The sequence below is a fragment of the Lolium rigidum genome, chromosome 7 (assembly GCF_022539505.1).
Source record: "Lolium rigidum isolate FL_2022 chromosome 7, APGP_CSIRO_Lrig_0.1, whole genome shotgun sequence".
NCBI classification, from domain to species: domain Eukaryota; kingdom Viridiplantae; phylum Streptophyta; class Magnoliopsida; order Poales; family Poaceae; genus Lolium; species Lolium rigidum.
In genome coordinates, this window is record NC_061514.1 from 83,367,186 (window position 1) to 83,379,686 (window position 12,501).

The 12,501-nt window shown below is 43.9% G+C and overlaps 1 protein-coding gene across 1 annotated transcript; it reads right to left on the reverse strand.

The window, feature by feature from the left end:
- Positions 1 to 1,088: 1,088 nt before the first annotated feature.
- Positions 1,089 to 1,694, reverse strand: LOC124671600 (nicotinamidase 2-like). Its single transcript, XM_047207957.1, has one exon. It carries the CDS (start codon positions 1,692 to 1,694, stop codon positions 1,089 to 1,091), a length of 606 nt encoding a protein of 201 aa, XP_047063913.1.
- Between the last annotated feature and the right edge of the window lie 10,807 nt (positions 1,695 to 12,501).

Genomic DNA, 12,501 nt, shown 5'->3' on the forward strand with positions numbered 1-12,501 from the left:
TGTGTCTTGGTTCACTGATGATAATGTTTGTTTTGTGCTATGGGGATGAAAGAAAATGTTGTTTGTACGTTTATATTTGCCTTGTTTCCTTTCCACCTGATATATCACAGCCATGGCTGGTTAGGAAAAAAAGGGAACAATATTATGTTCTCACTACACAAACTGAGACATGCATCAAATATTTTTGATGCTTTGTCATGATTGATTTATTCCATTTGTTGATTCGTACTTCTGCATACACATTCATATTCTATCTTCTCGTGTAGTTCTGCTGTTGCAAGACATAATTCTCACCATTTTGCTCACACCTAGAAGTAATCAACATTTTTTTTTGATAAAGAGAAGTAATCAACATGACAACAGCTGGGAATTACCATACTCTCAGATGGAAATCATGAGCCATATTTGCGAAGTCGGCTCTTGATTGTGATTTATGAACCAGGCCGCTGAATCCTGGACCGTGAGATGGGAAACTTGCATCGGACAGAATGAGTTCTGAAGTCACTGCTTTCAGGTTGATGTCAAAATTCCATGCTGGTCCAGTGATACTGAATTACAGATAAACCTGAAATTATTAGGCTTTAATATAGATGTGAAGTCAAACTGATAATATTGTGGCGGCTGAATAACTCAGTAATTCTTCACTGAAAATGATATGGTACTTTGCTTATATAAAAGTCGTTGACTGCTGGCCTAGTGTTCCTGTTTTACTTTGTGCACAATATGTTCCAGGCCAGACTGAGCCAATGTGGAAAACGAAAAAGGATCAAAGCAGTGAGTTTGAATGGTACTGACAAGTGAAGGCAATCTGGATCAACAAACTCAACACATTGATCTCCTACTCTTGGGTCTCTGGCCAGCTTCTCAACTAGAGAAGAACTCAAACTGGCAATTATATGAAACACTGAAACTAGCATCAAGATGTGGTATTGGCTAGGGCTTAACAAGCACGGTTTTGAAGGAATAGTAGTGCAAAGGGCATTAGGCAGTTGAAAACAGAGTCGCGGATAGTTCAGTTCAGTTGCATGAAGAACATATATACAGTAGCTGGGAAACTACAGAGCTTGATGTTCTGTTCGCACTTGACTTCACTTGTCCTTCCCGAATGCCGCCTCCAGCCGCTCGCAGTCGACGATGTAGGCGAACCCATAGGCCATGTTCGCGAGCGTCGCCTCGTGGAGGTCCCGGCTGGCCGTGGCCGTGGCGTCGGCCGAGAAGAAGACCCGGAAGCCCCTGACGAACGCGTCCCGCGCGGTGGTCTCGCAGCACAGGTTGCTCATCACGCCCGCCACGATCACCTCCTCCACGCCCATCCCGCGCAGCGCCTCCTCCAGCCCCGTGCCGGAGGCGAAGGCGCTGTACGTGCTCTTCTCCACGACCAGGTCCCCCGCGGCGCGGCCGGCTCCGGGGAGCAGCTCGGCGGCCGGCGTTCCGGCGCCGATATGGTCGCCCGCCCACCACTCTGCGAGCGGGCGGCTTCGCGGCACGGGGTCGACGTGGCGGGTGTAGATGACTGGGATGCCGGCGCCGCGGCAGAGCGCCACGGTGGTGGCGATGGCCGGCATGGCCGGCGCCGTCAGCGACGCGAAGTGGCCCTGCACGTCGATGATGAGGAGCGCGGCTGCGCCGGGGTTGGGGTCGCGGCGGCGCGTCTCGTACCTGGTGTACGTGGAGGAGGCGGCGGTGGGCGGCATGGTGTGATGGCCTGATGGAAGCTACTGTAGGTGGGATGATGCTGAGCGTGATAACTTACAGAGAAGAGATCACGAGAAATGTGGGCCGATGCGGTTCAGCTGCGCGCGCACGGAACATGCGAAGGTGAGCGAGAGAGGTTTCCAGACGCGCAAGCTGTCAGAACACGACATACAGGAAGACATCAGATCCATCCATGGGAGATGGTACTCCTCCCGTATGATTACTACTAGTTGCTCCGGTTTTTTTTCCGCAATATGCCAATAGAATAAATGCAAAAAACTCACGTGTATAATAAAAGGAAAACGCTTGTTGTCAGCCGACCGATCGGGGGGGGGGGGAAAGATCGGTCGTGCTATTTCAACGCGGCTCGCCCCGCTCCGCCCCGTGTTCGAACAGGCCCATTAGCCCATAAACACTTCCTGCTGTGATTTTAGCCCATGCAAGCAAAGTAGCCAGCGCAGCCCATGCAAGCAAAGCAGCCAGCGCATTCTAGCTTCGTCATGCCCCACGTAGAGATGTTGTATACGTTCGTTAGTTTTGTAACAACTGCGTATAAAATTTATAAAGAAAGCACGTCAGAGATGTTGTAATGTTTACCTGGGCGTTTGCCATAAATTGTTTTGTTGTAATCGTCTATAATTTTTGGTAAAATAGTTGGTGATTTTTATTGTAATTAAATATATAGAAAATGTGTTATTGTTTAACCAATTTTTTTATAGTCACGAACACATGTTTTTTGTTGTTATAGCTTTTGATTTTTTATTGTAATTGTTGTCAATTTTTGTTGTAAACCAACATGTAGAAAAGTAGTTGTTAATTATCCACTTTTTATAACATTTATATTTTGAAATTTTGTTGTGAATATTTTGTTGTAATAGTATTTTTTTTGTAAGCGGGGTGAGGATTTTGCTGTAATACTTGTTATGACTCAGATCTGTCGTCGGGTGGCATTTTTGTTGTAAATATTGAGGATGTCATGCCCAAAGGGATATAACTTTTCAGTTTAACTGGGGAAGAGAAGGACTGCGGGTTGAGTTTTCAAAAAATAGGGGCAAAACGTAAAAGTTACATTACGGTTGATTCTGGACGTCGGATCTCGATTGGACGAAGCGGAGGATGACCGATTTTTCTCTCTTTTTCAGTCGGCCGATGCTCAGCGTCGCCCTTACAGTTTGCTTTCTAAGTAGATATAAAGCAATAAAAACAAATTACTCCCTCCACTTTATAATAAGTGACGGTGGTCTAGTACAATCCATAATTCCATATGAAGTGTCAATGATTTACTACACCAACTTTGTACTGAATCAACGCTACTTATCATGAATCAAAATCAGGTATTTCAAAAAAAAGATGACGGTGATCGATGAAAAAAACGATACTCAAAGGTCCTTGTCAATCTAGTGGCGGGGCCTCTAGTGCTTCAAGATTTACGCGTGAACGCGTGAGAGTAGGAAGACGAGTGGTGCCCTGCATTAGCGGGCAACCCTATGTGCGCTTGTTTCCGTCTAGGAAGATCATAATTTTACACTTTTTCTAATAAACAACTAGCTGTTTTATAATTGGGCACAACCACTTTTTTACGGGTTGATTAGAGCAGCGCATAGGGAGGGGAGGGGAGTCTTTGACAATGGTTAGATAATAGCCTTTTGTATCGTATCAATGGAGTCTTAGGCTTGCTGTTTGTAGTAGGTCTTTCTTGTAAATTTTGTTTATGCCTTCTATAAAAGTAAGAAGTAAGGTATGCGGTTGCGAACTCTCGAAAAAAAAATCACCACTCCGTCCTATGTCTTCCTGAATCTCAACCAGTTCTGTCTCATTTTCCTATCTGTTCTATAGTTGCTTTTTTTTAAAAAAAAATCTTTATTACTTGTCTGAAGCCCTCACCACTCCTCCCCATGTCTTGTGAGGAGGCGGAGCATGGCAGAGAAGGTCGCGGCGGCGCTGCATCCCGCTCGGCTGATATCGGAGGGGGCGGTGGCTGCGGGGACGCCTCGTCATGCTCGGCCGGCGTCGGATGGGCGGTTGCTGCAGGGACGCCACGTCCTGCTCAACCAGCATCGGAGGGGGTTGCGACGCCGCAGCCGGGGCTAACAGCGATGGGGAAGGTTGCAGCTCGCGCCCTAGTCCATCCAGTTCGTCGTTTCATGGGCGTGGAAGACATGCGCGCCGCCGGCGAGACGGGTAATCTTCTGTATTTGTTTTCCTATGTCTTCTATGTTGTCGATTTTAGTGGTGGTAGCCAACGAAACGGAGTAAGTGCGAGATTTGTGATTGTTTTGGAGCCGCATCAGATGTTGTTAATGCTTTGTATGTGGACGCAGTGTTGCGTCTGTTATTGTAGTGCTTGATTCGTTGGGCGTTAGGTAGTTTCTCCTGCATCTGTTTATAGTTCTGAAGCTATGCTACAGACGGTAATGTTGATTTGTAGTATGAGGTAGCTAGCCAGATGTATGGACAATGCTTCATTTTTTTGTGTTATGGTTTGTTCCAAATTTGGGCTTCACTATCCATGATGACTTTTGTGCTCTTGTGTTGATGATGCTTTGCTCTGATGTTTTATTTCCAGGGTATGATGATGATATCTTCAGTTTTTGGATTATTTACTATTTTAGTTTGTTTGTGTGCAGGTTGATTGTGGTAGTGATGCATGTAAAATGCAAACATGAACTTTGTCTTTTATCATATTGAATTCTCACATATTTGCAGCATATATGATGATAATACCATATTTTACATTGATTTATGGGGATTTACCAATGATACCCTTTATTTGGTTTATAACCCTGTAGAATAGAAAACCCCTGCTTCGCGTATTTTTCACTTTCAGAGATCTATACGGAGTCAAATTGACCTGAGATTTTTGGAGCATCCTTTTTTCGTCGGGAGGAACATAATGGACTTTGGAAGCACACCTGGAGAGGCCCGAGGGCCGAACGAGCATAGGTGGCGCGGCCCAGAAGTCTAGCCGCGCCACCCACCTCCGTTCGCCCCTCGATCATCCGATTGCCCTGATTCTATCGCCCACCGATGTATTTTGCCCTAAAAATGACTATATATATGGCCCCGAAGAGTTCACGGGAGGAGAGTGCCGCAGAAAGACAGAAACACCAAAACGGAGGCTGCTGCAGAGAAGATTGGAGGGGGAGGGATAACCGCCGCCGGAGGGATCTCCACCTTCTCCAATGTCTTCACATCATCATCACCATGACCAAGAGGTAGTAGTCCACCTCTGTACTACGAGTTTGTGGCAGTAGCTTGATATATTGCTCTCATGTTCTTCACAATTCTTAGTGACGAGGGATTAACTCGTCAATGCCTACAGATTGTAGACTTAGGGTTTCGTAATAAGTAGAGGGCAAGTAGATCTCGAAGGTTCAGTCTACAACGTTGCTTGACTCAAGGTTACGGTGGTTCTGGTGGCAAAGATTCGATCCCTCGTTTCTCCATCGGCTCCCCTTTATATAGGAGGTGGAGCCGAAGCTTTTCGTGTCGTACAAGTTACAAACTATCTGAGGCGCATTGGTCCTTTCCTATGTTGGTACAAGATTCCTACTACAACTCTACTTTCCTTATCCGAAAATCTCTGGGCTTCTGGGCCTCCAAAGCTTCGGGTCCTGTGGGCTTCACGCCCCTCTTTATATAACTAGGGTACTTTATTCGGCATGCCTGCTAGGCATACCTATGTCAGTAGCCCCCGAGATTTTGCTTGAATCGTAGAGTTGAGTAAAATCTCCATCATAAGCTGAATCACATGTTCACTCGGTAAAACTTTCGAATCATAACGAATACTTTACTCAATGTCTATTTTGTACATGGATAACGGTAAATGAGGCTGGTTCTTCTGACGGATCAGGTACCCGTTAATTGCTCTTGTGGCAAACCCGCATAAACCTTCTTCAAGCTCGAGTCCCTGGACTCGAACTCGGGATACTGGCGTAATTCGACACGCGCCGCTTAAGGACTTATCGTGAATCGAATCCCAACTTTATTTTATCGAGTACCTAACACGTCTGTCAGGATTTTTCTTCGCATCTCTTGATGTAGATAAAGTGGGAGAGTGCATTCGGATGCGATGCCACGCCCCGCAGGAGAGATCATGGGGTCTTACCTTCGCACTCTTTTTCGAGTCATGACATTCAGAGTTTTTACCGCGGCGGACTGATGTCTACGGGTGCTTCTATTCTTGTAGACAGTGTTGGGCCTCCAAGAGCAGAGGTTTGTAGAACAGCAGCAAGTTTCCCTTAAGTGGATCACCCAAGGTTTATCGAACTCAGGGAGGAAGAGGTCAAAGATATCCCTCTCATGCAACCCTGCAACCACAAAGCAAGAAGTCTCTTGTGTCCCCAACACACCTAATAGGTGCACTAGTTCGGCGAAGAGATAGTGAAATACAGGTGGTATGAATAAATATAAGCAGTAGCAACGGCACCAGAAAAGTGCTTTGCCCAGATCGGCGTGTGGTGGATGGTGGTAATATTGCGGACGAGTAGAGATGCAAGTAAAACAATAAACAAGCAGCGATAGCGATATTTAGGAACAAGGCCTAGGGATCATACTTTCACTAGTGGACACTCTCAACATTGATCACATAACAGAATAAATAAATAGATGCTAGACTCTACACTCTCTTGTTGGATGATGAAAACCACTAATCTGTGTAGGATTACACGAACCCTCAATGCCGGAGTTAACAAGCTCCACAATATTCGATATTCATGTTTAAATAACCTTAGAGTGCATGACAGATCAACACAACTAAACCAAGTACTAACATAGCATGCACACTGTCACCTTCACACTACGAAAGGAGGCATAGATCACATCAATACCATCATAGCAATAGTTAACTTCATAATCTACAAGAGATCACAATCATAGCCTACGCCAAGTACTACACGATGCACACACTGTCACCATTACACCGTGCGGGAGGAATAAACTACTTTAATAACATCACTAGAGTAGCACACGGATAAATTGTGATACAAAACACATTGCAATCATAAAGAGATATAAATAAGCACTTCACTATGCCATTCATAACAGTGAATAAGTATTCTATGAAATATAGCCTAAGAGACCCACACGGTGCACACACTCGTCACCTTTACACACGTGGGACAAGGAGTCTCCGGAGATCACATAAGTAAAACCCACTTGACTAGCATAATGACATCTAGATTACAAGCATCATCATATGAATCTCAATCATGTAAGGCAGCTCATGAGATTATTGTATTGAAGTACATAGGAGAGAGATTAACCACATAGCTACCGGTACAGCCCCGAGCCTCGATGGAGAACTACTCCCTCCTCATGGGAGACAACAGCGTTGATGAAGATGGCGGTGGTGTCGATGGAGGAGCCTTCCGGGGCACTTTCCCGTCCCGGCGGCGTGCCGGAACAGAGACTCCTGTCCCCCGGATCTTGGCTTCGCGATGGCGGCGGCTCCGGAAGGTTTTCTCCGGTTTCGTCGAACGGGGTAGGGTTTTCGCGACGGAGACCTTAAGTAGGCGGAAGGGCAAGGTCGGTGGAGTCCCGGTGGGACCACACACTAGGCCGGCGCGGCCGGGGCTTGGGCCGCGCCGCCCTCATCGTGTCCCCACCTCGTGGCCCCACTTCGTTTCCCCTTCGGACTTCGGAAGCTTCGTGGAAAAATAGGACCCCGGGCGTTGATTTCGTCCAATTCCGAGAATATTTCCTTACTAGGATTTACGGAACCAAAAACAGCAGAAAACGAGAACTGGCACTTCGGCATCTCGTCAATAGGTTAGTTCCGGAAAGTGCATAAATATGACATAAAGTATGCATAAAACATGTAGATATCATCAATAATGTGGCATGGAACATAAGAAATTATCGATACATCGGAGACGTATCAGCATCCCCAAGATTAGTTCCTGCTCGTCCCGAGCAGGTAAACGATAACAAAGATAATTTCTGGAGTGACATGCCATCATAACCTTTATCATACTATTGTAAGCATATGTAATGAATGCAGCGATCAAAACAATGGTAAATGACATGAGTAAACAAATGAATCATATAGCAAAGACTTTTCATGAATAGTACTTTCAAGACAAGCATCAATAAGTCTTGCATAAGAGTTAACTCATAAAGCAATAAATCAAAGTAAAGGTATTGAAGCAACACAAAGGAAGATTAAGTTTCAGCGGTTGCTTTCAACTTGTAACATGTATATCTCAATGATAGTTTGTTAATGCAAAGCAATATAACAAGTGCAATATGCAAGTATGTAGGAATGAATGCACAGTTCACACAAGTGTTTGCTTCTTGAGGTGGAGAGAAATAGGTGAACTGACTCAACATAAAAGTAAAAGAAAGGCCCTTCGCAGAGGGAAGCATTGATTGCTATATTTGTGCTAGAGCTTTGGTTTTTGAAAACATAAAGAGAGCATAAAAGTAAAGTTTTGAGAGGTGTTTGTTGTTGTCAACGAATGGTAGTGGGCACTCTAACCCCCTTGCCAGACAAACCTTCAAAGAGCGGCTCCCATGAATTATTTTTATTTTTGGGTGGCACCCCTTCCAACCTTTCTTTCACAAACCATGGCTAACCGAATCCTCAGGTGCCTGCCAACAATCTCATACCATGAAGGAGTGCCTTTTTATTTTAGTTTTATTATGATGACACTCCTCCCCACCTTTGCTTTCTCAAGCCATGGCTAACCGAATCCTTCGGGTGCCGTCCAACAATCACATACCATGGAGGAGTGTCTATTTAGGTTAATTAATTTGGGACTGGGAATCCCATTGCCAGCTCTTTTGCAAAATTATTGGATAAGCGGATGAAGCCACTAGTCCATTGGTGAAAGTTGCCCAACAAGAATGAAAGATAAACACCACATACTTCCTCATGAGCTATAAAACATTGACACAAATCAGAGGTGATAAATTTTGAATTATTTAAAGGTAGCACTCAAGCAATTTACTTTGGAATGGCGGAGAAATACCATGTAGTAGGTAGGTATGGTGGACACAAATGGCATAGTGGTTGGCTCAAGGATTTTGGATGCATGAGAAGTATTCCCTCTCGATACAAGGCTTAGGCTAGCAAGGTTATTTGAAACAAACACAAGGATGAACCGGTGCAGTAAAACTCACATAAAAGACATATTGTAAACATTATAAGACTCTACACCGTCTTCCTTGTTGTTCAAACCAATACTAGAAATTATCTAGACCTTAGAGAGACCAATTATGCAAACCAAATTTTAGCAAGCTCTATGTATTTCTTCATTAATGGGTGCAAAGTATATGATGCAAGAGCTTAAACATGAGCACAACAATTGCCAAGTATCAAATTATTCAAGACATTTTAGAATTAATACATGTAGCATTTCCCGATTCCAACCATATAACAATTTAACGAAGAAGATTCAACCATCGCCATGAACATTATGAGCTAAGAACACATGTGTTCATATGAACCAGCGGAGCGTGTCTCTCTCCCACACAAGAATTTATTCAGAGAATGAAAATAACAAAACGAAAATAAAAGCACACAGACGCTTCAAGTAAAGTACATAAGATGTGACCGAATAAAAATATAGTTTCAAGAGAAGTGACCTGATAAGTTGTCGATGAAGAAGGGGATGCCTTGGGCATCCCCAAGCTTAGATGCTTGAGTCTTCTTGAAATATGCAGGGATGAACCACGGGGGCATCCCCAAGCTTAGACTTTTCACTCTTCTTGATCATAGTATATCATCCTCCTCTCTTGACCCTTGAAAACTTCCTCCACACCAAACTCAAAACAACTCATTAGAGGGTTAGTGCATAATCAAAAATTCACACGTTCAGAGGTGACACAATCATTCTTAACACTTCTGGACATTGCACAAAGCTACTGGACGTTAATGGAACAAATAAATCCGTCCAACACAGCAAAAGAGGCAATGCGAAATAAAAGACAGAATCTGTCAAAACAGAACAGTCCGTAAAGACGAATTTTAAAGAGGCACCAGACTTGCTCAGATGAAAATGCTCAAATTGAATGAAAGTTGCGTACATATCTGAGGATCACTCACGTAAATTGGCATAATTTTCTGAGTTACCTACGAGAGAATTAGGCCCAGATTTGTGACAGCAAGAAATCTGTTTCTACGCGCAGTAATCCAAATCTAGTATGAACCTTACTATCAAAGACTTTACTTGGCACAACAATGCAACAAAACTAAGATAAGGAGAGGTTGCTACAGTAGTAACAACTTCCAAGACACAAATATAAAATAGAGATACTGTAGCAAAATAAACACATGGGTTATCTCCCAAGAAGTTCTTTCTTTATAGCCATTAAGATGGGCTCAACAGTTTTAATGATGCACTCGCAAGAAATAGTAGTTGAAGCAAAAGAGAGCATCAAGAAGCAAATTCAAAACACATTTAAGTCTAACATGCTTCCTATGCATAGGAATCTTGTAAATAAACAAATTCATGAAGCATGATGCAACAAGCATAGAAAGATAAAACAAGTGTAACTTCAAAAATTTCAGCATATAGAGAGGTGTTTTAGTAACATGAAAATTTCTACAACCATATTTTCCTCTCTCATAATAACTTTCAGTAGCATCATGAGCAAACTCAACAATATAACTATCAAATGAAACATTCTTATCATGAGCTCATGCATAAAATTATTACTCTCCACATAAGCACAATCAATTTTATTAGTTGTAGTGGGAGCAAATTCAACAAAGTAACTATCATTATTATTCTCATCAAGTGTAGGAGGCATAGTATAATCACAATAAAATTTACTCTCCATAGTAGGCGGCACCAAAAGACCACTATCATTATAATCATCATAAATAGGAGGCAAAGTATCATCAAAGAAAATTTTCTCCTCAATGCTTGGGGGACTAAAAATATCATGCTCATCAAAACCAGCTTCCCCAAGCTTAGAACTTTCTATATCATTAGCAACAATGGTATTCAAAGTGTTCATCCTAATATGTTCCATGGGTTTTTTAATTTTCGCATCAAACCATCCATGTCTTAAATCAGGAAATAGAATAAGAAGCTCATTGTTGTCCATTATGCCAAACTAGTGTAAACAAGAAACAAAAAGATGCAATTGCAGGATCTAAAGGAAATAGCTTCGAACACTCACACAATGGTGCCAGAAAAGTACTTTTACATGGGACCGGAGTATGAATGCCTTTTACCTTTCCTCCCCGGCAACGGCGCCAGAAAAGTGCTTGATGTCTACGGGTGCTTCTATTCTTGTAGACAGTGTTGGGACTCCAAGAGCGAGAGGTTTGTAGAACGGCAGACAAGTTTCCCTTAAGTGGATCACCCAAGGTTTATCGAACTCGGGGAGGAAGAGGTCAAAGATATCCCTCTCATGCAACCCCGCAACCACAAAGCAAGAAGTCTCTTGTGTCCCCAACACACCTAATAGGTGCACTAGTTCGGCGAAGAGATAGTGAAATACGGGTGGTATGAATAAATATAAGCAGTAGCAATGGCACCGAGAAAAGTGCTTTGCCCGGATCGGCGTGTGGTTGATGGTGGTAATATTGCGGACAGTAGAGATGCGATAGAAACGAGTAAACAAGCAGCGATAGCGATATTTAGGAACAAGGCCTAGGGATCATACTTTCACTAGTGGACACTCTCAACATTGATCACATAACGGAACAAATAAATAGATGCTAGACTCTACACTCTCTTGTTGGATGATGAACACCACTAACCGTGTAGGATTACACGAACCCTCAATGCCGGAGTTAACAAGCTCCACAATATTCGATATTCATGTTTAAATAACCTTAGAGTGCATGACGGATCAACACAACTAAACCAAGTACTAACATAGCATGCACACTTGTCACCTTCACACTACGAAAGGAGGCATAGATCACATCAATACCATCATAGCAATAGTTAACTTCATAATCTACAAGAGATCACAATCATAGCCTACGCCAAGTACTACACGATGCACACACTATCACCATTACACCGTGCAGGAGGAATAAACTACTTCAATAACATCACTAGAGTAGCATCACGGATAAATTGTGATACAAAACACATTGCAATCATAAAGAGATATAAATAAGCACTTCACTATGCCATTCATAACAGTGAATAAGTATTCGTGAAATATAGCCTAAGAGACCCACACGGTGCACACACTCGTCACCTTTACACACGTGGGACAAGGAGTCTCCGGAGATCACATAAGTAAAACCCACTTGACTAGCATAATGACATCTAGATTACAAGCATCATCATATGAATCTCAATCATGTAAGGCAGCTCATGAGATTATTGTATTGAAGTACATAGGAGAGAGATTAACCACATAGCTACCGGTACAGCCCCGAGCCTCGATGGAGAACTACTCCCTCCGCATGGGAGACAGCAGGCGTTGATGAAGATGGCGGTGGTGTCGATGGAGAAGCCTTCCGGGGGCACTTCCCCATCCCGGCGGCGTGCCGGAACAGAGACTCCTGTCCTCCGGATCTTGGCTTCGCGATGGCGGCGGCTCGCGGAAGGTTTTCTCCGGTTTTGTCGAACGGGGTAGGGTTTTCGCGACGGAGACCTTAAGTAGGCGGAAGGGCAAGGTCGGTGGAGTCCTCGGTGGGACCACACACTAGGCCGGCGCGGCCGGGGCTTGGGCCGCGCCGCCCTACCGTGTCCCCACCTCGTGGCCCCACTTCGTTTCCCCTTCGGACTTCCGGAAGCTTCGTGGAAAAATAGGACCCTGGGCGTTGATTTCGTCCAATTCCGAGAATATTTCCTTACTAGGATTTCTGGAACCAAAAACAGCAGAAAACAT

What these genes read in the sequence shown, in the direction of transcription:
- LOC124671600 (XM_047207957.1), bottom strand. Translation starts at nt 1,694, where the DNA reads ATGCCGCCCACCGCCGCCTCCTCCACGTACACCAGGTACGAGACGCGC.